At 39.9% G+C, this 27499-nt stretch overlaps 1 protein-coding gene across 1 annotated transcript in view; it reads right to left on the reverse strand.

The window, feature by feature from the left end:
* LOC131218044 (serine carboxypeptidase-like 18) overlaps positions 1 to 27499 on the reverse strand; it is an 89213-nt gene that overhangs the window by 26404 nt on the left and 35310 nt on the right. The window contains exons 5-6 of the mRNA XM_058212726.1: positions 1665 to 1767; positions 127 to 164 (exon numbers count right to left, since the gene is read on the reverse strand). Coding sequence (XP_058068709.1) covers positions 127 to 164; positions 1665 to 1767 — 141 coding nt within the window. The remainder of the gene's footprint in view (positions 1 to 126; positions 165 to 1664; positions 1768 to 27499) is intronic.

A 27499-nucleotide genomic window follows, 5' to 3' on the forward strand; every position in this document is an offset into this window, starting at 1 on the left:
ATGCCAATTCAGGATATTCCTTGATCGTGTTCCTTCCATGATTGGGGCCACAAGCTCAATGGTTTGGATTGCCCCCACATGCACAAATGCCATGAATAAGGGAAATTTTTACATTGAATCAAATACCTTGAGATTCAGGATTGGTTCCTGCCCAGCGTCAATCCCTGCAATACCATATATATAAGGACGTCTCAAATGCAACTTGTTGCCCCCATAAAGTTATCATCCAGCTAGCTCGTGATCTGCACTGCACCATGTGTGAATGACATCCAATCCGTTCAGAAGGTGAGCCATGAGTAATTTGGATCTTACCAATGGCTTTCAATTTTTTTTCCTATGGTGTGGCCAATATGATGAGTGGATTTTCTTAATTTATGCATCATCTGTTTTTCAGTATGGTCCCAACCTTTTGGACGGCTTGGATGTCGAAAGAGCAATATAACCATGACACCAATGCATCTCTATTCGAACCCATCACCTTGTGTTGAAACTCATGTGAATCTACCACAACGGACCAAGAGTAGAGTTGTACACGAGTCAAGTTAGTCGACTCACCTTGCCTCAAAGTTGGATTCGGACCGAGTCGAATTGGTTTTTGGAGCTCGAAAAAATTTCTAGTTGAGTTCGAGCTTGCCTGAGCTCGACACTACTTTGATCGAACCTCAACTTGAACCGACTCGAATCGAATCAGATTGGCAACTCAATTATTTTGATATGGATATGTTGCTCGCCAAGCATTTAATGAAATGACTTAATGAAGTATTGGTGAGGAAAGAATAGATATATTGGGTGTTTGATTTTGATGATATTTGTAGGGTGTTTAATTTTGTTTGATTTTGATATTGTACGCCGAGTATTTGATTTTGACGTTGCACGTCGGGTTTTTGATGAAATACCTGTAAAGTGTTGTTACTCTTTTGTATTCTATGAGAAATTTAAAATGCATTCCATGTGTTTGATAAAATACTGCACATGCTCGAATTAGCCCGAGCTGCTGACCGAACTGATCCGAGCTGGCTAAATAGGCTCCAGGACTGAGCCAAGCCAAGTTCAAGCTGGGGTTGGCCACTAGCTAAGCCTAACCGAGCCGAGCTGTGCCAAGCTCGACTTGAATCAACCTGTGTACAGCTCTAGCCATGAGTAAGGCCGTCGTGTTAAAACTCTTGTGACTCTCGTGAGTCTCATACTCGACCAGCCTGATTTCCTCGGCCTCATGATGCACACGGTTTTTAACACATGATCCACAACTCATTTGTCACATACACGTGCCAGATTGGTATATACATCAATGTGTTGAGGTTGGTGTGGGGGGGTTAAGCTCCACTATGAGTTTTCCACCAGTTACAGTACTCTGGCAACTCACTTCGTACATATGCACGCCAATCCAGACCGTCAAAGTCGTTAAGCCCCATCATTAATGGAGCAAAGCCAGAAATGACACTGGTAAGACAATCCTCACCATCCAATTTCAATCGGTTGAATTTGGACCATTGACCGGTATCTTTTTAACCGGCTGCTTGATGCCTTCAATTAATCATACGGCAATGATCGTCCGCTCAATATCATCTTGAGCTATGCTTCATAAACAATGGGGCCCACAAAGTAAATGTGGATTGCAGTTAAAAGAAATGGTTTTTAAAAAGCTTGAAATCAAGAGAGATTACCATTTGCTATTTCATGAACAATGACAGGAATAGTTAGGCCACAATATGAGTCACCACCAATGTAGAGAGGATTCGACACGAACTGTGGGTGATCTGTCAACCACTGCAACAAAAAATAAAACAAACGTGGAACATTCACATCCATCCATCTCAATGGCCCACAAGGTTACCGTTCATTGAGTGCATACAGCCAACACGTCCCATTTAGGGGTTCACACTGAACCAGTAGAACCGGTAAACCAGACCGGAACGGACCAGACTGCACGGTGTGAACCGGTCCGAAGTGCACCAGTTGGGTTCCAATTTTGGTTCCAAATCAAAGAATCGGTTAGATCGATTCGGTTCTCAGTTTGGGGTTTTGCATAACCGAACAGGTCCGTAAACTGAACCGTAGAACCGAACCTACCGAACCTGGAACTAAACACCTTGGCCAATAAATATTATATATATATATATATATATAAAAAATTTAACATAAAAAACTACACCATTAATCAAATGGATCACAACACAAATAGACATTGGCAGCTAAATCATATTGAGAACATGAAAGGGTCATGAAAATAAACCATGACAAGATTACTCTCAATGAAAACTTTCAGTAGAGGAGCTTGGGATATATATATATATATATATTTGGGTTGGATTATAAAAACAAACCATGCAATTGAGGTGGATTATAAAAAGTCCATAACCATAGAACTGATCCAGAATCGACTGGAATTGAGCCAATATTTTATGGTCCGTTCCCATTCGGTTCTAGGGTGCAAATAGTCTGGTTCCAGTTCTAGTTTTCCTGGAACCATTGGGAACAGTTTAGTTCCGATTTCACTCCAAAACCGGAACAAACCGGACTGTGTGCACCCATAGTCCCATTTGTAGAGCACGCAAGCTGCTGAAAAGGTAGGTCACCTTGAAAATCACCGGGCACAAAATTCTAGCGGATTCATTTATCATTTGGTGGGCTGCATCACTAGAATACAATGAAGGCCATGATAGAGCATCAACACATTGTGAAAGCTAAGGTTTCTATGATGAAGAATAGCGGTTAAATCAATGCTTTCCATGCTACTACTTCGCTTCTTAATCTCTTGCCTTTATAAATTCTAATCATAGTTCAAACAATCTGAAAACTCCACTACTCGACTCTCCATCTTTAGTTAGGTCGGCTTGATCGGAAGATTCCAACAAAACTCGGCATTTACTAATTATATTAACAATATTTGGAGTGGTTTTAAACATTTAAAACAGCTTAGTTATTATTATAATGGATTTTAACAAGAAAATTCCTCACCAATGCTAATTTTTTGAAAACATGCTTTTTAACTTTTATATTTACCAAAACATGCCTCAGAACATGCTAATGAGGGCTAAATGATATATTTCTCCTTATTTTGAAAGGAGACAGAAATTAGAGACTGATTGTAAAGAAATAAAGTCTTGCTTAGGGCACATGCATGTACAAAGGCTGGTGTACATGCTACACATGCCAACATGGTGCATACATGCCTGGCCTAGTTCATCCATCATGTTAGTCTAAACTTGTACATTTTTTCCCAAAAAGAAAATCTAATTCAATTTGCATGTAAGCCTCAATATTGAAAACATGTGAATGAGTTCAAATAGCATGTAAGCTTCAATATCGTAAGCTTTATCCAGGTTTTCCTTTTCCTTTTACCTCTTTGTTTCAAGAACTCAAATGGGAATCCATGTTTCAATAACACTCATAGAAATCATCTGTGAAAATTAGGTATGAGAGGAATCTGAAATTCTTATTATTTGATTTTTATTTTATTTTTTGTATTTGATGTCTTAAATCGAATCAGATACAGGGTCTGTCGATGTCATTGACAGCCTGTTCGATGGCATCGAGCAGTTCTCGATCTCATCAATATTTTTTATATTTTCTTCAGTTGGTTGCTGGACTAACTGGGCACTTTTTCAATGCCATCGATGCATGTTCGATGCCATCGAGAATTTTCAGAAAATCATATGGTCTTTAGATAGTTGAGGTATTAGTTCGATGCCATTGACAGGGCTTCGATGCTATCGACAAATTCTGCGCAATTTTTTGCAAAACTGTGAAATTGCGAGATTTGTTTCCAATTTCGTTTGGAATTCTTTACAGGCTATATATATGAGTGTAAAAGGGATTGGGAGGTATTCTAAGAGTTTCTAAATTGTCCTAGGGTTTCAAAGAGGTGTAGCAAGGGTGAGATTCGAGGTTATTTGAATCGGGTAAGCTTTCTCTCTTTGTAATTTCTACTTTCATAGTGATCATCTGTCGCTTTGTGCCGTAGTCTTTTTCCCACAAGGGTTTTTCCATGTTAAATCGTTGTGTTCTTTTCCCTTTTGCCTAGTGTTTTTGGATTGCTATCCTAGATTCATCTATGTGTGCTTCCGCGGTCCCCCAACAAGTGGTATCAGAGGTAACGTTGGGGCGCAGGCTTGAATCTGAATGATTAGTCTCAATGGGAAACACTAAGTATGATATTGAGAAGTACGCAAGGAAAAATAATTTTGAGTTATAGAAGGTTAAGATGATTAGCCTATTAACTAAGCAAGGCGAAAATAGGGCACTTAAGGAGCGACTACCGTCTATGAGTGACGAAGACTGGAATACTCTTGATAAAAATGACTTATCCTCTATCTGTTTGTGTCTCATAGATGAGGTCCTCTACTATGTCTTGAGGAAGAAAACCGCAGCAAGTTTGTGGGCAAAGTTAGAGGACTTTTATGCTAAAATGTTCACTAAAAATCATATACACTTGAAGCTGCAGTTGTTCAACTTCAGAATGACAAAGGGTGGAGATGTGGAGGCCCACATCAGTAGTTTTAATAAATTGATTTGCAAGTTGGTGGACATGGAGGAAGTGGTCAAAGATGAAGATCAGACATATATGTTGTTGAATTCTCTTCCTGCATCATATGAGTCATTCAGGGACTCATTGTGTACTAGTAATAAGTCCCTAAGTGTGGACACCATTATCTCATCTCTTCAAGGGAAGGCCATGAGAAAGATAAACACTGGCATAGGGACATCTTCTGATGCACTGCTTACGAGAGGCAGGAATATGGTATAAGATCTTCGAGACCTAGATCTATATCTAAGGGCAAGGGTAAAGGAAAATTAAAGTGCCGAAACTGTGGGATGACTGGACACATGAAGAAGGATTGTACAAATCATAAAGCGAAGAAAGAAAACTCAGAGGCTTCTTTCAAGCAGGCCAATATTGTTACATCCAATGAAGAGACAAACACGTGTGAGGTGTTGTCTTGTCTATGATCGGACACTTGCACGATGATTGCAGAGACGAGTGGATCCATGACACAAGAGCTTTATATCACATGACTCCTCATCGGAATTGGTTCACCAGTTATAGAGAGTGCGATGGTGGACAGGTCTTTATGGACAATGACAATGCCAGTAATGTTGTGGCTATTGGTACGGTGCACATCAAGATTTTTGATGGGATGCAATGTATATTGACTGATGTCAGGCATGTTCATAATATGAAGAAGATTTTGATTTCTCTCGGTGCACTTGAGGCTATAGAGTGCAAGTTCACTGGTCTTAATGGTGTCCTTAAAGTTTCAAAAAGGGCACTCATGGTTATGAGAGCGCAGAGGCACGGAAACCTTTATAGGCTGATTGGAAGCACTTCAGTAGGTGGAGCGGCAGCAACTGTTGCGGATTTTACGTTTGCACGTATGTGGCATGCTCGTTTGGGCCACATGAGCGAACGGGGTATGAAGGTACTTTCTGAACGATGTTTGATTCCAACTTTTAAGAATTCTGATTTAAATAGATGCAAGTATTGTATATATGGTAAACAATCTAGATTATCTTTTAAATATGGAAAACATGTATGTAATGGAGTGGAGTACTAACTAATTATGTGCTCTCTGACGTATGGGGCCATCGCCAAAGGTTTCCGTTAGAGGGTCGTCATGGTTTGTCTCATTCATTGAAGACTACTTCCGAAAAGTTTAAGTTTACTTCATGAAACGTAAATTTAAATTTTTTACCACATTTAGACAATGGAAGGCAATGACGGAAAAATATTAGGGCGAAAAATAAAGGTTTTAAGGATTGATAATGAAGGTGAATTTACTTTCACTGATTTTTATGAATATTGCAAAGATGAAGGGATCATTAGGCACAACACGGTGCGTCACACGCCTGAACAAAACGATGTGGTTGAACGGATGAATCAGACTCTCTTGTAGCTTTTGAATTGCTATCCTAGATTCATCTTTGTGTGCTTCTGCGGTCCCCCCAATAGATTCTATATACATAGGAGTTATTTATAGAAATTGAGAGAGAGAGAGAGAGAGAGATAGGGAGACAGAGAGAGAGAGAGAGAGAGAGAGAGAGAGAGAGAGAGAGTTGTTTTCTAATACAATTTATAATGTGAGAGAAAAGAAGTTGTATATATCACAACTATTTACAGGGAAGAGGAAAACCCTACTCAAAAGATAATTTCTATAATAGTCTTCAACATCATCATTATTAGAAACTTATTGTTTTTCTTGTTTTCTTTTACCTTGGATTTCACTTATCCAAATATGTTGCTGAAACCATTACCTAACAACCAAATCTATCCAACTCATCCCCTCTACCTCCAACTACCATTCAAACTATCACTCAACAACCAAATCTACTATTCATTTATTCATGTACTCATATCCATCGTTCTTCTCGTATTATTTCCCAAACTCTAATCGGTCACCTATGAAAATTTCTACTCCATTCATCATACATTGCTTTATAATACACTTCATTACTATGAGACAAAATCTTATGTATTAGGATCCCCGTGTTGGTGCTCTTCCATATATGTTTAAATGAAAACCCTATAAAGAAACATGCTTGGAAAGTTGTGCCATGATACCTTCTTAACGTGTGGTTAGTTGTAAATGGGAATACCATATTATTGTTGTTTTGATGGATCTATTGAGCAATGTAAGGGCCTACTAGTAGCTAAAGGGCAAATTTAACTTCATGGTATTGACTACTATAGGAATTTTAGTATTGTCATGAAAATTCTCATTGTTCAATTTTCCTTATCACTTGTCTCCAAAGCCTATGTGGCCATTTTATTAGATGGATCTGGTAAAAAAAAAAAAAAAAAAACACTTCTTCAGTGTCTCTCGAAGGAGGTTTTTGTGGACCAACTAGATGACTATTTATTTGTTCTAAATTTTATTATGAAGGCATATTGTTTTTTTTTAGAGCAACTGAATCTCTTATTGATAGTAAAAACTATGAAGATATACAACTGCTTAATTCAGCGAGGCCTCTCACAAAAAGGTGCAAGACCTCCCTATCATGTACCCATTCACAAAAGCCTATGCACAAAAACAAAATAAAAAATAAAAACACAAAAGACCACATAAGGAAGCAGACTAAAAAAAAATTCCCCCGACTCGCTTTTTAACATGCTTGATAGCACCCAATCACACCACATCCAAAGTCAGGAGACCTTTAATGAGCTTTGGGAGATCCTCTCTTCTACAGTATTTCATATCGAGGAACCCTCCATTGCCTATACGCGCTAACGCATCCGCAATCGCATCCCTTCACGACGAGCATGAGAAATTCTGAAAGTAATGGAAGATCATAATTTGAGCAGGCAACCTAAACAATACCAGATACTTCACTGATGGGGACATTAAAAGACCTACTCGAGTATACCAGAAGCGAAGGCAACCACTGACATATGTGCAACCCTCTCTTTGGATTGTAAATGAGTTGCAGATGGGGACCGTCGAGCCACTTTGAAGACCCCACATGAATTGGATGCGCATTAGGAAGACTTCACATTGGGATGATGCATATGGGCTGCTTAGGAGACATTTTAGTCATAGGTTTTAATTTTTGTGTCAATTCAATCGTTGGATCTTATCAATCAGACCATCAAGCCACTATATCTTCGAGATCTGGGTCCCTTGGACCATGATCTTGCTTTATCTATGTTTTTCATTATTTAAAATTTATTAGATGACCAAGATTACACTTAGGTGTTTCAATGTGCTTTTTTTGGATTATGGGCCATAACACTTAAGTAGATGGTAATTTTATAATTTTTAGTATTTTTGATATATATATATATATATATATATATAAGCAAGAGGGGGGGACACCCAACCCTAATGGTGTTTTCAGTAAAAGAAATAAAAGACTTGTCTCTTTTGAGAAAAGCCATTTTTCATCTTTCCTTAGGGTCTTTGTGAAAACCCTCCATTCCAATCAGATTGTTGAAGAGCTAGAAGATTGCTTGTTGATGGGCTCTTCCAAAGTTCACTTCTTCCTCTTTTTCTTATACAACAAGGTACATAACTCTCTTCACTTTTCTTCTTCTTCATTTTTCTACAACTCCTCTAAAACCAAAACCCTTTCATCCCGCATCCATTTTCTTACCTTTCCTAATTAAACCCATTAAAACCCAAACATCCATCGAACCCACGTGCACGTCCATATGTGCGTCCATACTGACCAACCTTGCAAATGGTCGTATATATGTACGGACAACCATATCCCCTCCTTTTTTATTTATACCTTCTTTCTCCTTCCATCATCCTCTACACCTTTTTTCTAATCCTAGCATCAATCTTAAACCTAAAACCCTAATCCCCAATTTCCTAAAACCATAAATCCCAAAATCCCTAAGTCCCTAATTTCCAAAACCCCCAAACCTTGATTCCTGATTCCCAAACCTCCTTAAAAATCTTATTTTCAAATAAACCCATTTCCCCAAATATAATTTTTATGGTACCATTGTTTTTTCATGTGAATGTTGCCCTACCTATGATAGATTAGAAGTCCCAACTTCAAAGTGGGTCACTCTTGTGATATTTGATACTTTCATGCATCGTGTATGTGATAGCCTAGCTCCATTAAGCGGTTAATCTGAATTTTCATAACTTATAATGTGCATAAGCTTGATTTTACCTGTTTAATGCTTAAATTGATACATATTCTATACTAGTTTCATTCATCCTACATCAAATTTGGAATTAGAAAAAGGTTCTAATGTAGGTTAGTGTTCCCCATTTGAACCTAGAGTTGTTAGATGCATTTAGAATATATGAGCATCCCATTGCATGCCTAGATTAGTATCACAATGAGAATTATCAAATCTAAATTTTTTTAGAGTCACATTTAGGTGGTGTCAAATCTTAATTTTGTATTGCATTCATCATATAGTCCATATAGAGTCTAGGTTATTTTTTCTTAGGGTCGTTTAGTGTATACAAATGCGAATAGGTCATGGTTTTGGTCTATTCCCCACCATGAACCTAGATCAGATTTTCGAGACTTTAAAAATAATAATAATAACCGCCGCCCTTGAGACACACAATAGGACTACTACTGCACAATTGACTGTCAATAACTAGTGTATCATGCAAATAGAGGCTACCTCTATCAGTGTCTACGTCACTAGTGAAGACCACAAGTCTCAGGCAAGAGAGCCAATGAATGAGGACCCAGCTGAATAGAGTCCCTTCCTAATAGAACCCATTAGGGGCTGTAATAGGAACTTTGATTAGATAGTAAATCATGTAGGACTGCGCACCCACACACCTCATAAAGAGTCGCGGGATCGTTACAACCCTAAGGACAAGGTTATGAAGAGCGTCAAAGTCAATGCTCCCAGCTTTGATGGCTACTTGAACTCGAATGATTTCCTTAACTGGCTAGTTGAAATGGATCACTTCTTTGAGTGGCATGATATGTCAGATCTCCATCGAGTGAGATTCACAAATTAAAGATGAAGTTAACGGGTCAAACCAAGCTATTCTAGATCAATATAGAACATAAGGCTGAGGAGCGTGGAAATGAGCCCATTACATTATGGGTTAAAATGAATGAGGTCTTTAGAGAAAAATATCTCTTGTTTTCCTACCGTGAACATTTTTTGGACCAAAGGCAGTTATTTAGGAAAGGGTCAATGCCTATCACGGATCACATCACCAAGGTTGAGGAATATATGATGCGATATAACATCAAGAGCATCCTTTAGTGACTTTGTCTCATTTTAGGATGGGCCTTCAGGTTGACATTAGGCATGAGCCCATCCCTTATGATGTTGGTATACTAGAGGCCTACCTTAGGGTAGAGGAGCTTGAGTGATACCTAGTGCAACTAACCATGAAGCAGTTTAGAGATAGGGATTCTAATGGTAGGGTTACTCCTTAAGGAGCCAAACCCAGCCTTGGGAGCTAGACTAAGGCCCCAACTGGTGCTCCCACCTATAACAAATATGTTAAAGGTAAGGGTTTAGCCAACACTAGTTCAAAGGGAAGTGAACACATGCAGTGTTACCATTGTAATAGTTATGATCACCTTACAAAGGATGCCCCAAAAAAAAAAGAGGTAAAACTCTTATGATAGATGAAGCAGGTGAGGATGACCACAGCGAATGCGATGAAAAGGACCATAAACCTGACATTGGTGCTAGTGATGAGAAGTTTGATGTGCAAGAGACCCCGACACTCCCAATTGTTAGATGCACATTTGCCCAAGTTAAAGAAAATAATTATTGGTGTAATAACATGATCTTTTACACTTATGCCAAGTGTGAATAAAAGAATTGTAAAGTGATTGTGGATAGTGGCAGATGTGCCGACGTGTTCTCTAGAGCTGACTGGGCTTAAAAGTCGAGTCTCACTCTCAGTCCTACAGAGTGTCATGGGTTGATGAGTATTGCATTCCGTTTTCACAGCGATGTCTTATCCCCATCCAGTTTGGATCGAATAAGGATTCATTGTTGTACGATGTGGTTCCTACAGATGTCAGCGATATCATCTTAGGTAGGCCCTAGTTTTTTGTTTTGAATGTTACAATATTTTGTCACTCGAATATTTATATGTTCATATTTGAGGGCAAGAAAATTAGATTGAGCCCCTTACCACTCAAGAACACTTCGTAAAAGGAGGCCACCAACAAGGATGATCTGGTACTTCGAGGAAGTCCAAGCCTACGTCTCTTCATATTATTAATGTAAAAGAGTTCGAGAAAAAGGCTAAAGCAAATTTGGAGGTGCATGCCCTCGTGGATAGAGAGGTTATAGTGTAGAATTGCCCAGTGAGGTGATTTCAAATATGGATGAGTTTAGAGACATTTTTCCTGATGATGTCCCAGATGAGCTTCCACCTATGAGAGACATCCATCATGCTATTAATCTTTACCTTAGCTCGACTCTCCCAAACCTTTCCCATTACAGAATGAACCCATCAGAGTATGCAGAATTCATGAAGTAAGTTGATGAGCTTCTACGAAAAAGGTTCATTTAGGAGTTCATGAGTCCATGTGATGTGCCTACCCTTCTGACACCCAAGAAGAATAGCGCGTGGCACATGTATGTGGATAGCAGAACCATCAATAAGATTACCGTCAAGTACTGGTTTTTCAAACTACATATTAACGATATATTAGACATGATAGCCAATGCTACCATCTTCTCAAAATTAGATCTCAAGAGTGGGTATCACTAGATTTGCATTTGCCCATGTGATGAATGAAAAATTGTCTTCAAGACCAAGGATGAGCTATATGAGTGGTTAGTCATGTCTTTTAGGTTGACCAATGCCCTGAGTACATTTATGTGAATGATGACCTAGGTGTTGAGACCATTCATGAGGAAGTTCCTAGTCGTTTACTTTGACGGCATCCTTTTCTATAGCATGACTAAGGAACAACATCTTCACCATCTAAGGCAAGTGTGTAGGATCCTTAGGGCAGAGAAGTTGTATTCCATCCTCAAGAAGTGTTCGTTTTTGTCCAATAGTGTCACCTTCTTAGGTTTTATCGTGTCTAAAGGCATGTTTATGGATCCCGAGAAGGTCAAGGCCATAGTCAATTGGCCTGAGCGGCAAAATATTCATGAGATGCGTAGCTTTCATGGCTTAGCCACCTTTTATATGTGGTTCATTAAAGGGTTTAGTTCCATCATGGCTCCTATTAGCGATTACATAAAGAAATGGCATTCCAATGAACTAAAGTAGCCTCTATGGCATTCAAGGAGATTAAAGTCAAGATGACAAAGCTTCTATCATGCGACTTTCAAATTTTTCTAAAATTTTTGAGGTTGCATGTAATGCATCTGATGTAAGTATAGGCGGAGTGCTTAGTCAGGAAGGGCACCATGTCGCTTTCTTTAGTGAGAAGTTGAATGAAGTAAAGCGTAAGTATTCTATCTATGACAAGTAATTCTATGTGGTAGTGCAATCTTTATGCCATTAGTGACATTATTTGTTACCACAAGATTTCATCTTATTCTCTAAGCATTAAGCTTTGCGCTACCTTGGCTCCTAAAAGAAGTTGAACTCAAGGCATCCCAAGTGGGTCCAATTTCTTCAGTGTCTTCAGGAGTACACTTTTGTGTTGAAGCATAAAGCCGAGGTCAAGAATAAACATGATGATGCATTGAGTCGTAGAGTCGGGTTACTCTAATATATGAGCGTAGAAGTAATCATGTTTGAGCGATTAAAGGAAGATTATCCTACTTGCCTAGATTTTGGAGAGGTGTATGCATTGTTATTAGGTGGTCAGTGTAGAGGTAGTAACGAGTTTGTCTTGGTCAGTGAGTTTTTGTTTAGAAGTGATAGATTGTGTATACCATGTATGTCCTTTCGTGACTTTCTTGTCTGGGAGCTTCATACTAGAGGAATAGCTGGTCATTTTGGGCATGACAAGACTATTGGCCTTGTAGAGGAGTGTTTCTATTAGCCAAATCTCAAGTGAGATGTGGCTAATATTGTAGGGCAATGTTGAACCTATCGGTTGGCAAAGAAGAGAAAGCAGAATTGTAACACCCCGAATTTTCGCCATTTTGGGTCTGCCAAAAATCCTTAAAATTTTTTTTTTAATAACTAGCCATGCCATCACTTACGAACCATTGACGCTCGAGGCGAGCTTATTCACGGCTGGTACCGATAAAGAATCGTACAAATAAGATTGATCAACCGTAGAAAACCAATGAACCCAACCGATCACTTAAACATCAAGTTTATCCCCATGATTTATTCACATAGAGCCCAAATGTAGCCAACCTATCACTAACTAATCAAGACTACCATAGCAGGATTAAAGATCTACCCAATGACGAGACAACTGATCGTAATTAACAAACCAAAGTGACCCAGTATCCTTTTAGCTTGAGAACCGATGGTTTAGAGTGATTATAATCGAATCGCCATTTTCATTTGTTGCGAATAGGTCACACTATGAACTTAGCTAAACCAAACCCTAATAATTATGCACAAGAAATCTTAATACCTAATTCATTCTAGAAATGCCCCGATTTTTTGAACAAGCTCTAAACTGTTCGTTAGGGGGCCACTAGCTCCGAAACTATAAAACAATGTCTATCTCGTTGGGCTTGACATCCATCGTGGGTGGAGAATCAAGATAGTACCCAAAAATGTACAACTTCGGCCAGAGGCTGAGTGCTTGAAATGCGCAAATGTACTAGGCGGAAGCCTGAAACTTAAGTGAAATAAGTCAATTTGTTCTTTCACAAAGTTGTAGCTTTTGGATGGTTAATTCATAGCCAAAGTCGGGGTACCGACTAAAGATATTTCTCCAAACATATCCATATAGCTGAGGCCCCAATTGACTATCGGTGACCGTTAAACAGACTTCTAATCATATCTGTCGATCGACGCATCCAAATTGCGGGCCGATCATATTCATACGTAGATCACCATTAGGGCTAACTATCCTACGATGTATATCAAAATGTACACCTCATAGTGGGCCCTAGTGTAATACTTGGTCCATTTGGTACTATTTTTCATGCATATGTGCATGATGATCGATGCCTTAGCTAACCTGGATTGGCCATTCATAGTACACACTTAACTAACCGGAACCCCAAGACCTCGAAACCTATCTCATATCGACCGCCCCATCGCCGCGATCCCGGAGGTACCACCCGTGCATCGATATGATAATCCGTTAGTGAGATACGCCATAAAGAATAATTAAGTATCATGTGCACATGGAGCCATGTACTCCACTCCACACATGTGCACAACACATGTCATACACACATGCACATGCCACACATGGGTGAGAGAATCTCTACCCATGTGTGTGATGTCACACACCCATACCTCTTATCTCTCATGTGCATGAAAAGTCAACTCTCCTCCATACCACACCTCATGCATGACATCATCACACCATGCCATCCCATATTTCTTTAATCCAACATTAATTACAAAGCATGAATTAAGTACCATAATCCTAGCCTAAGCTAATATTAATCACATTAGCTTAACTTAACTAAAATTTTATCCATTTCTTTATAAATACCCCTCCATCTCTTAGCATTTCACCATTTTCCATAGAAGAGAGAGAGAGAGAGAGAGAGAGAGAGAGAGAGGAGTGATCTTGGTGGGCCACCAGCTCCATCAATCCCATCCCCTCCATCTATCTCAACCATCAATTTCATCTCAACCATCCATCTAATTCATCAAGGTGAGTACACCCACTCCACTCTTGGTTTGTTTGTTTTTTTTTTATTATTATTTGTATGATTATTAGTGGAAATGATTTGAGGATAATGATGTGATCAATGGTGTGGATACATAAGAGAGTACATATAATAATAATAATAATAATAATAATTAATACTTGTGATGATATGATGATAATGATGTGATTAATGGTATGGATGCATGGAAAAATAATAATAATAATAATAAATAATAATTTATTATAGGCTTTATGTGGGACCCATTGATAGTGGGCCCCACCAGAATTTTGTAGCCATCCAAACTGTTCAAGTATGGCAATTTGGTTAGCCACACACTCACACATGCACACGTGCATACACACCACACAAAAAAAAAAGGAGACAAGCGTCCAAACGCCTGCTGCTGTTTGAAAGAAAAAGAAGGGAAGAGGTGTGGGACCACAATGGGCCCCACCCATGATGTTTGTATTAAATCCACGCCATCCATTCAATTTTTCAGATCATTTTAGGCGTTGAGCCAAAAAATGAAGCCAATCCATTTCTCTGGTAGGCTACACCATCAAAAATCATGTGAAGACATGCTAAAACATATAAAAGTACTTGCTGGGGCCCAATTGAAATTTTTATGCATTTGAAACTTGGATTGAACGCTCCACCACGTGGGACACACACAACAGATGGACTGGATCGTCCTGTTGTGGGCCCCATATATGAGAAACAAAAAAAAAACAGCACTCTGACGTTGCAGCAAGCAGCGTCTCTGTTGACGCTGGAAAGAGGTGGCCCCACCACAGGCTCTAGCTTGATGTATGTCGAACATCAGCACCGTGAATTTGATGGGTCCCCTCTTAAAAATGGATCGTACCAAAAATCAACCGTACAAAGAACTTAGGTGGCCCACACCATCTAAAATAATGTGCAGACATGGCTAAAACATATAAAAGCACTTGCTGGGCCCCACCTGAAATTTGGATGCATTTGAAACTTAGCCTGACTGATCAACCACGAGGAACACACATAATAGTCGGACTGGATCGTCCTATTATGGGCCCCATATTTGAAAACAAAAAAAATAAAAATAATATATATATGCTGCCGCCGTCAGCGTCTGGATGACGCTGCAGCAAGCAGCGTCTTCTGCTGACGCTGGAGGAAAGTGGGCCCCATCACAGGCCCCACATTGATGCATGTCGAACATCAGTACCATGCATTTGATGGGTCCCGTTTAAAAATGGACCACCTCCAAATTTCAGCCATACATGGAACTCAGGTGGCCCACACCATCAAAACAATAAAATAAAAATAAATAATAAATTTATAAAGCTGAATAAATCAGTAATTTTATGGGTCTGATCATGTGGTATATGTTATATCTAAACCATCCATCCATTTGGTGAGCTTGACCTAAGGCTTGAAAGAAAAATAAGATAGATCTAACTATCAAGTGGGTCACATGACAAAAGGAGCAAGGATTGAACATCTACCATTGGAACCCTTTTTGGGTCAAAAGTTTTGAACCAATATAAAATTTGTCTTTTCCCTTAATTCAGGTTTCTATGACCTTATGAATAGATTGGGTGGAAAATAAATGTTATGGTGGGCCCGATGAATGGTTTAACGGTGAAATCATTATCCTAATTGCTAATTGAGGAGAGGTCCAGATAATTTTTGGTTATGATTCATTTTTGGATAATTTTCTAAAATGATCTCTAAAAATAGATGAACCGTATAGGTATAATAAATACATCACTTTAGCACCCATGTAACTTTGATCTCCTTGAACCATTCGTACAACTCGAAGCTCGAGCATGTAAAATCATGTGTTAGGTCCACCTGAAATTTGGATGTATCTGAAACTTGGTCTGACCCCTCAACCAAGTGGGACACACATAATGGGTGGGCTAGATTTATGAACCACACCTCTGCGGGCCCAACAAATAATTATGAATATTTAAGGGAGGGTAACCCTCTCAACGTGTGTGTGGTATGGCCCACTTTGATGTAGGTGTTATGCCACTTAATCCACCATGGTTATGACATGATTTATATTCAAGATCCTCATCATTTATTTATTTTATCAACCCCTTTGACGTTATGTTACCAAGACTCAGGCTCATCCAATGATTAGATAGCCTTTCATTATGAAATAATGTAAATTGAACTCTCATCACAAAAAAAATTATTATGGGCCATCCTGATGATGCATTAGATATTTAACCCATCTAGCCCATGTACCGGGTCCCCTCTAGGGCATTGTCCCAAAGATCAGTCAATCCAACGTGAATTGGACCACACAATACAAGGCTGTGAGAATAAGGGCTTAACTATTGAATCCAACCTAAGGCCACCATGGTGTATCTATTTAATCCATGCGGACCATCCACTTCCTCATATCATTTTAGGGTTTGTACTAAAATCAAAGTAGACCTAAGTCTTAAGTGAGTCACATACGACCTAACCTCATGGGAAAGCCCCATGAGCTCCACCATATAGAACTCATTGTAAATTCTATTTATTTGTGGGTCCAAGAATGTTAAGGCCCATTTTAAGTGAATGCCATGTAGGCCCATCAGCGGTAGCCTTGGACCAACCATTAGGTCTCTTCGACAAGAGTTTGTAATCTCCATGTGTTAAACATATGACGAACTGGTATTGTAATTTTTGAAGTAATGATGGTTAATCCCTTAAATGAGTTGATCGTGGACAGCCCTTGATCACTTGGCACTTTGTTTAAAGTACGGCCCTAAGTAATAGGATCATGTGACTTGTGTCTAAACCCTTAAACATGTTTAATTATAACAAATATGTAAAATCTAATAGTGTGAGGGTGTGATATACCTGTTTGGTCCATTAATCATGTAGGTATTTGATGTATTTATAGCCACCTAATCATAGACAATGGTGGAGTATATGTAGTATACGTAGTCATCTAATTGTATGAATGTGAAATACGTATAAGGCCACCTAACCGTATGAAATCAAGTGGCATTGATGGCCATTCAATGACATAGGTTTGTGCTTATCTATATAGATACCGTCACTTGAATCATATATAACTAAGTTGTACACTAACCGAATGTGATATAGAGTTATATTACCCAAGCTAATGCTATTAAGGTCCTGGATTCTATACGCTATGATCGTTAAACCGTAAATGGTACGATGAAACGTGGCTCTTGGCCCTTAATTATGCAGCACCAAATATGAGTCATTAACTATGTGACGTATGAAGTAGTTGTAGTATAAAGACTTATCATAATTGGTGTAGCCATGTATTCGTGGCCTATGGGCAAGGCCCATTGAGATATATTCCTGACCCATATGATGAGGCTCATTGTGATGTATTTGAGGCCCATGTGTAGGGCCCACCTATTGTATATTTGAAGCCCATGGGTTGTGAAGCCGGATGTGGTGTATTCTTGGCCCATGTGCCGAGGCCCATAGCGATGTGTAAGGCCCATATGATACGGCCCAATGTGATGTATATGCCCCCATGAGTGAGGCCCAATGCGATGAATGTGTGGCCCTTGCGAGAGACCTAAAGCGATGTATATGAGAACCAATGTGATGTGTGATTTCGCCGTGATGTATGTATTGATGTTTATGTGGGTCACTCCTTAGGAGTAATGTTGGTTAAATGTCCACACTGACGGGCAATGATGGTTGAATGTCCACATTGTGACCTTCCTTTAGGCCTTGTTAGGCCCATTCTCACCGATTCCAACTGACGATGCCGATTACGAGTACATGATAGCATAACATCATGATTCATGCCCATACGCATCATCTGCATGTTTGTTATGAGATGTGGTTGATCATTGCAAATGTCATTGAGCATGTTATTATGAGACTCCCTGATAGACAGAGATTATCTCACTTGAGCACGTAGTATGCACAGGATTGATGCATGACTGGATTGTATGACTCATGCATCTCCCATTATGATTACTATACGCCCTAGTGACACCAGGGCCGTAGCCTCCACAGGCGTATCGTGGATGGCCAAATGGGACACCGAAAATATTTGCTTCTAGCATACGGGCGCCATAGATGTCCCTGGGTAAAAATTCCTAAACCTCCGTGGCCAGGAGACACCCCAACGTCGAGACCGAGTGGATACATATGAGCGCATGAGGGCCGTATACCAATAGGTCGTGTCTCCCACTGTGTCGTGGCCGGTTGGGAGGGGGTGTGACCTTACCCGCTTGAGTGAGGGGGTAATATCTAGGTTGAGTTTGACCAGCTTGAGGAATGGGTTCGCTATCGACGAGCCGGGCCCGATATTGGCAGGCGGATACTGAGGTCTCTTTCACTCACCTTATTGAGCGCGATGGGGCGGCAATCTAGGGTAGTATAATAGACCCCGGTGATGATCCCAGAGAGGAACTGTACTGATATGTGGATTTATTAATCAGGAGTTGCATACTCATTCATTCATTCATTCACTATTCACTCGGGCTAGTGGTGTGTAATTATTTGTTACGTGTACCTTTGCAATGGCCAGGATTTCAGTTGGGGCGCGCGACTAACCTGAGATCAGGAGTTTACCATATTGAGTCTGACTATCCAAATTAGGTATGAGACTAGTTTGGATAGAAGTCCTTTGTGATAGACCCCATAGTCTGCGATACTACGTAATACCATCCCGACTTCACTCCAGCATAGTCAATTCATTCACACCACATATTACATTGCATTAGTAACATTTAGCATTTCGGGTTACTATGTTTCAGTATTTAGATACGACTGACGATATTCGTGAACTCATCAGGAACTGTATATTACATTACATCCTCGGCATTTGATATTTGACTCTTTATAACTCCTCATTTACATACTGATTTATATTACGTATTCTGATATTGTATGACTCATGGACTTGTCAGTATTTTCAATATTGTATAATTATGGCATGACAATATGATGATGATGATGCGATTACAGATGCATGTAATATGGTTATGGCTGTGGTATGATTTCCTTGTAGCATATTTATCTTGCCTGCATGTAGGACACACTGCACACACATGTGTACTCACTAGGCTTTTTGCCTAAGCCTCCTATTTTTCATTTTTTTCAGGGTTAGAGTAGCTTGGAAAACTTAGCTTTCTCGATGCATTGCATCTATTCTTCGATTTGGCAATGTTGACGTTACGTACCTTTTGTAAAGCATTATGCTTATAACCATCGGGACTTATGATGAAGAGTGTTGCTTGGTAGTTTGATTATGGATCTTCATGCTCAAGTATTATTATATATATATATAAAAAAAAATCAGTCAAAAATCTTCCTTGTGGTGCGCTGAACTCGAGACTTGGTATATGGAAGTCGAGTGTCAAATTCGGGGCATCACGGAAGCTGTCCATCCCCGGGTTTGGGGTGTGACACCTAGAGGTTAGAAAAACCCTCCCATAGGGCTAGCATAGTAAAAACCTGGCCCTTAGGGCCATTTACACCAAATCTGGCACTATATAAGGGCTTCATTTGGGCACCCCTCTCCCCATACGAATTTACCCTAAAAGAAAGAGAGAGAGAGAGAGAGAGAGAGAGAGAGAGGAGGAGGAGAGAAAGGGCCCACCTTGATGTGCATGTGAGCTAGGTGCTTGGATTTTGGAGATCCTTACACCCTCACTTCTCCTCTACTAGGAAACTTCGTCGCATTCCGCAATTGGAAGAGAAATTCCAACTCATTTAAGGTAAGTTGGGATCTTAAACCCCATTTTCCTAAATTTTTACAACATGCATGTGTCTTATCCTCCGTTCTACGCAATGCAGGGCCCCAACACCTCGAGCTTGCGGACCTGGCATCGCTAGGACCACCTCAGCAACTTTCAACTAAGAATAGGTGCAGACCATTATCCTTAGGTGGCCAAGTACCAATTTTAGGATAAATTCAATGATTATGGATGTTAGATTGATGTGCATGAGTAATTTTGGGGGAAAACTAGCTAGGAACCTACATGATAAGTCAACCCAACATGTATGCATTGATAAATTATTGTTTAATTGGTATTTAATTTGTTTAGGCATGGAATCGGTGCTGCATGTTCATCCTTGCATACGATCTTTGCATATTCATCCTTGTAGTGTGCATTATTGTATTTTTACTATTGTATTTTCTGCATTATGAATGTTGTGTTGTCTCTTGTGTCCTAGGTAATCCGGCACCATATGCACACATGTCTAACCTATGCTGTTAAGAGTAGATGCATTCATTGTAATATTTTGAATTTTATGCTAGATGTATAGTGCGCATAATTCCATCTATAGTAAGATGAATTCTTAGCTAAAATAATATAAAATACAACCTATTTTCTAGGTTGGTCAGCAAACTGAGATTTTTGAGGGTGGTCTCATTGGTTAGACCATCCTGTGACTAGTCCGACTGATTTGGGTAAACGCGAACGGGCGACGGTAGTAGGACTACATGGGTTGTTTGCATCCGATGTCGTGCATTGTGTGCTCGCCTGAACTTAGGCGGTCTAGTCCATCGACTGACCAACCATGTTTATTCACGCCTTTTTGGAACCTGGAACACCCCTCACCCACGGACACCCACTAACAACAGCTAGAACTAATCCACAGCCTCATGAGCCGGGCATGGTGGAATGGAACACTATGTCCGAGCTGTCGGCCTACGCTGGGGCGACGAGCCTCCCCGTAGTGACCGCGAGCGACCCTCTTCCCAGCACTCCCCACGTGCTTGCAATCGAGGGTGGGGACTCCGATAGAATCAAGGATCGCGGGGTCTTGGCCTCGCAGTTAAGGAGTCCTGGCCTCGTAAATGAATGAGGGCATTAATATCGTTGGGGTGTACCAGTTTTCTCAACCTGCTGGATGAACAAAATTAACTAAAAACTCGGCTAATACATTATTCACACATCACATTAGGTAGGATTTAGCGACTCGGTAGTTGAGGTCGCAATGAGGGAGTGTTGGTCATGCACGACCGTGAGAAGAAGTCGCTCGAGGGAGTGTTGTGGGTGAGGTCATGCATTATACATAACTCATGCATACGCATTAACAAAGACTAGTTAGTGATTTATGAATTTATGTTTTTCATTAAATTTATCATGAAATTGTTATTTGATGTAACATATGGCTAATGGCACCCACTGAGTTAGCTACTCACTCCCACTCTAGGACAGTATTTTAAAACACCAACTAGACACGTTATTAGAAGCAGGTGAGGCAGAACTCGACGAGCTGAGCGGAGGAGCATGGATGAGGAAGAGGAGATTCCCTGCTTCCAAACTTTTGGCAAATCCTTCTAATCTGGGTCAGGGCTTTAGTCACTTTGGGTCATGTATGGGTGGGACTAGTTCACTATTTAGATTATTTTGGATTTCTGGTTTGGATATTTTTTATATTTAGTGGCACTTAATACTGCTTTATGACTTACTTATGCTTCTTGCCTTGCTAAATTCTCCATTGTTTATGAGATTATCCAAATATAATTGAAATTTGAAGCCCGCACCCGTGGCACTTAGGAATTCGGGAGCCGAGTTCCTACACGGCCCCTGAAAACTTGAGGTGTTACAGATGGTATCAAAGCATGGTTCGGGGTAAAACTGGGCCTTGGGCAATGGGTCTATCGTGACGCGTTTCAGACTTAGGAGGTAGCGATCGAACTTAGAGACATTTATAGGATCCCTGGATCATGCCATTTGGCAAGTCCGAAGACTAAAACATTATGGTTTATGAATAAAAAGACTTAGACTGCGCAAAGTGATTCAAATAACTTCTAATTGGAAGGTTGGATGACTTGAGCCGACTAGACCTAAATGCGATAGGTTCAAGCTGCTGAAGCAGCTTACACGATCCCAACATCTAGTGTATCCTAGCCCGACAAATAGGTGGGGCCCTCCCACACATGGGGACCCCCTCCTTGCCTCTCCAAGCTCCTTAAACGCCCTAAGGGCTTCTCCCTATGGTCATTTCTAGTCAATCCTACCCCTTTCACCCTCAATCATCACCCCATTTTCTTTCCAAGTTCTTAAAACTTAATCCCTAAGTCTCAACTCCTCCTTCCAACCCATTTCTTTAAAAAAAATCTTACTTTCCACCACTTTATCCTTTTAATTTCTCTAAGTACTTTCAAATTGGACACAACTACAAAGCTCAAAGGATGAAGAGTTACAATCAAACGAAATTTTTTTAAAAATAGTAAAAATGTGAATAAAATAGATTTTAAACCATTAACCTAATGTAATCTTATGAAATAACTGGGTTATTTAGATAAGGTATCTTCTCCTACCCCAAATTCATACATGGCACGTCATGTAACTCATTATGGTTTGCGAGATATGGACGTTGTAAGGTCCGACAATCCAGATAGCCAAATGGGGAGGGGCCCCCACCCAGCCAGAGGGGCCCCTGCCCAGCCGGAGGGGCCCCCGCCCGAGGAGCCAGAATTCGAAAGGGGCCCTGCCCAGGAAGGTAGTGGTCAGCATGGCCCCCGCCCAGGGGACCAGAGGTCCGCGTGGTCCCCGCCCGGGGCGCCAATTTGTGGCCCCTTTATGCAATGTAAGTTTGTGTGGGGCCCACTTCCTTGCCCTTATAACACTTTCCACCTCTTTTTCTCTCTTTCATTTCACTCCTAACCCTCCCAAACCTCTAGAAACCCTCTCCCTCTCCAAATCTCAAACCCATTTTCAAAACGTATTTCTCAACCTATACATCTACTCTCTCCTAAACCTCTCCCTTCAACAACCCACCTCTATATACATATTTATATATACATGCATTTATATTTTTGTTGTTTTTATTTGTTTTTGTTGCTTGTTTGTTTGTTTTGTTGTTTTTGTTTAAGTTGTTTTGGTGCAATTAAGTTAGGACCCTTGAGTAGGATTGAGTTTCATAGTTCAATACTCTGTAAGCCTATATTGAGGCAGACTACAGTAGAATATTTTGAGTTTTCTTGTTCTCTTATAGACCTAAGGTTCAAACAACATTGAGAAGATGATATTCTTCATCTTTTCTTTTCCACGGCCTTACTTACATCACTAGCACTCCAAACCTCTGAATTATCTTAGAACCCTCAATTCTTCCTCCTCTCTCAAAGTCAACGAAAATGAAGTGCAATTGCTCATATCCCACTAGCCGTAAGATCGAAATGGCAAAATACATATGAAATTTTGTGCTATTAGAAACCCATCCTAAGCTCTGTCAACCCTTCTTCAACACCCATTTTCTTCCTTCCTTACAATGAAGGATCAAGGAGGAGAGAGCACCCCCTCCTTCGCCCGACTCTAAAAAAATCAATAATCTAGCGCTAACGTTAATTACTTACTTATTGCCTGAAGTAGTTAGGATTTGCTTCTCTTTGTTTGACATGTAATGGTTAGTTTCTGTTTTGATTAAGCTATAGTTTTCTTATATCTAAAAGACTAGTAACTCTTGTATTCCCCGTATGAGTGATGTAACGACTCATGATTGAATGGCATTTTGGCTATAATGAGAATAAATATGTAGAGTTGCTTAGAATTGCATGTCACCTTTAAAATTTTAGTAATTTTTCTATGAATCCAAAATGAATGAAATTTTGTGAAATGACTTTAAACTTGATGATAAATCATCAAAAAAATAATAAAAAATAAAATAATAATAATAATAATAATAATAATAATAAAATATATGTAGTGTTATAAGAAATAGTGACATTTTGGAATCATACAAAAAAACCATTGGAATTGAATAGCCGGTACTTCTGAAATTTTTATAAATTTTTATGAAACCTCAAATGAAATGAAATTTTGTAAAATAAAAGTCAACTTAATAACAGATAATAATAATATAATAATATATGATTAAGTAACTAAAAGTGACAAGGATGTTACGAACAATAAACGAGTTGGACATGAATTAAAACGAGAAATCTCTGTAACCAAGACCTGAAAGACAACCTTATAAATGTAAAACTCGAACCTCCTTATAAATTTTAATATTCTCCAAATATCTAAAATAGTCGGATTACAGGATTACAAAACCGTACGCCTGTGAAGCATTCGAGGCTTGACCCAATTCTCAATCCTGGGTGGCTACCAATGGACTTACTGCTTTGACCAAGCAGAAGACCAGGATCCTCCAGGACTAAGAAGGGATACAATGAACCTTCAACCCTGGTCAAGTAGATGATCGATGTATCGGGTTCAAGCCCACTACAACCGTCTCTCCGTGTTGGTCGCACATTTAAAATATATTTTTTTACTCTAGGTAGAGGGAAATCGTTGTCATGAATCCAAATCTTTAAAAAAATAATAATAAATAAATAAATTGTATTAAACCATCAAGGTGAAAAAGTTTTAAGGGGGGTAGACTAAAGTAAACCAGACTAGCATAGATAGTATGCACCCTACCATGCACATGAATGCGAAATCAATGGAACTTACGTATACATGATTAAAATATCTTTACCTAATTACCTTAGGTAATTTCGAGGACGAAATCGTTTTTAAGGGGGGTGGATTGTAACACTTCAAAATTCACCATTTTAGGTCTGCCAAAAATCCTTAAAATTTTTTTTAATAACTAGCCACGTCATCACTTACGAACCATTGACGCTCGAAGTGATCTTATTCACGGCTGGTATCAATAAAGAACTGTACAAATAAGATTGATCAACCGTAGAAAACTAATGAACTTAACCGATCACTTAAACATCAAGTTTATCCCCATGATTTATTCACATAGAGACCAAATCTAGCCGACCTATCACTAACTAATCAAGACTACCACAGCTATATTAAAAATCTACCCAAAGACGAGACAACTAGGGGTCGGATCGTAATTAACAAACCAAAGTGACCCAGTATCCTTTTAGCCTGAGAACCGACGGTTTGGAGTGATTATAATCAAATCGTCATTTCCACTGGTTGCGAATAGGTCACACTATGAACTTAGCTAATCCAAATCCTATAATTATGAACAAGAAATCTTGATACCTAATTCATTACAGAAATGCCCTGATTTTTCAAACAAGCTCTAGACCGCTCGTCAGTGGGCCACTAGTTCCGAAACTTTAGATCAATGTCTGTCTCCCTGGGTTTGATGTTCATCGCAGGTGGAGAATTAAGATAGTACCTAGAATTGTGCAACTTTGGCAAGAGGCCAAGTGTTTGAAATGCGCAAATACATTAGGCTGAAGCCTAAAACTTAAGTGAAATAAGTCAATTTGTTCTTTCACAAAGTTGTAGCTTTCGGACCATCAATTCATGGCCAAAGTCGGGGTACCGACTAAAGATATTTCTCTAAACATATCTGTATCGCCGCGGCCCCGATCGACTATCAGTGACCGTTAAACAGACTTCTAATCATATCTGTCGATCGACGCATTCAAATAGCGGGCCGATCATATCCATACATATATCATCATTGGGGCTAACTATCCGACGGTGTATATCAAAATGTACACCCCAAAGTGGGCCTTAGAGGTTAGAAAAACCCTCCCATTAGGCTAGTATAGTAAAAACCCAGCCCTTGGGGCCATTTACACCAAATCTGACACTATATAAGGGCTTCAATTGGACACCCCTCTCCCCATACAAATTTACCCTAGAAGAAAGAGAGAAAGAGAGAGAGAGAGAGAGAGAGAGAGAGAGAGAGAGAGAGAGGAGAAGGAGAGAAAGGGCTCACCTTGATGTGCATGTGAGCTAGGTGCTTGGATTTTGGAGATCCCTACACCCTCACCTCTCCTTTACCAGGAAACTTCATTGTATTCCACTGTTAAAAGAGAAATTCCTACCCATCTAAGGTAAGTTGGGATCTTAAACCCCATTTCCCTAAATTTTTGCAACATGCATGTGTTTTATCCTCCGTTCTACGCAATGCAGGGCCCCGACACCACGAGCTTGCAGACCCGGCACCGCTAGGACCACCTCAGCAACTTTCGACTAAGAATATGTGCAGACCATTATCCTTAAGTGGCCAAATATCAATTTTAAGATAAATTTAATGATTGTGGATGTTAGATTGATGTGCATGAGTAATTTTGAGGAAAAACTAGCTAGGAACCTACATGATAAGTCAGCCCAACATGCATGCGTTGATAAATTATTGTTTGATTGGTCTTTAATTTGTTTGGGCATGGAATCGGTGCTGCATGTTCATCCTTGCATATGATCTTTGCATATTCATCCTTGTAATGTGCATTATTATATTTTTACTGTTGTATTTTCTGCATTATGGATGTTGTGTTGTCTCTTGTCTCCTAAGTAATCCAGCACCAATTGCACACACGTCTAACCTATGATGTTAAGAGTAGATGCATTCATTGTAATATCTTAAATTTTATGTTGGATGTATAGTGCGCATAATTCCATTTGTAGTAAGATGGATTCTTTGCTGAAATGATATAGAATACAACCCATTTTCTGGGTTGGTTAGCAAACTGAGATTTTTAAGGGTGGTCCCATTAGTTGGACCATCTTGTGACTAGTCTGACTGATTTGGGCGGACGCGAACGGGTGACGGTAGCGGGACTACATTGGTTGCTTACACCCAATGTCGTACATTGCGTGCTTGCCTAAACTTGGGCAGTCTAGTCCACAGACTGACCAACTATATTTGTTAACTATGTTTAGTCACGCCTGTTTGGAACCTGGAACACCCCTCGCCCACTGACGCCTATTGACAACAGCTAGAACTGATCTACAGCCTCGTGAGCTGGGCATGGTGGAATGGGATACTATGTCCGAGCTATCGACCTACGCTGGGTTGACAAGCCTCCCCGTAGTGACCGCGAGTGATCCCACTTTCCAGCACTCCCCACGTACTTACAATCGGGGGTGGGGACTCCGATGGGATTAAGGATCGCGGGGTCTTGGTCTCGCACATTGAGGGGTCCTGGCCTTGCAAATAGATGAGGGCATTGATATCGTTGGGGTTTACCAATTTCTCCAACCTGTTGGATGAACGAAATTAACTAAAAACCCGACTAATACATTATTCACACATCGCATTAGATAGGATTTAGCGACTCGGCAGTTGAGGTCACAATGAGGGAGTGTTGTGGGTGAGGTCATGCATCATACATAACTCATGCATACGCATTAACAAAGACTAGTTAGTGATTTATGAATTTATGCTTTTCATTAAATTCATCATGGAATTGTTATTTGATGTAACTTATGGCTAATGGCACCCACTAAGTTAGCTACTCACTCCCACTCTAGGACGGTGTTTTAAAACACCAACCAAACACGTCATTAGATGTAGGTGAGGCGGAGCTCGACAAGCTGAGTGGGGTGAGCATGGATGAGGAAGGGAAGCTTCCCTGCTTCTAGACTTTCAGCGGATCCTTCTAATGTAAGTTCGGGCTACCGCGGTGTATGAGCCAGGGCTCTAGTC

This window comes from Magnolia sinica, chromosome 11, assembly GCF_029962835.1.
Source record: "Magnolia sinica isolate HGM2019 chromosome 11, MsV1, whole genome shotgun sequence".
Classification (NCBI taxonomy): Eukaryota; Viridiplantae; Streptophyta; class Magnoliopsida; order Magnoliales; family Magnoliaceae; genus Magnolia; species Magnolia sinica.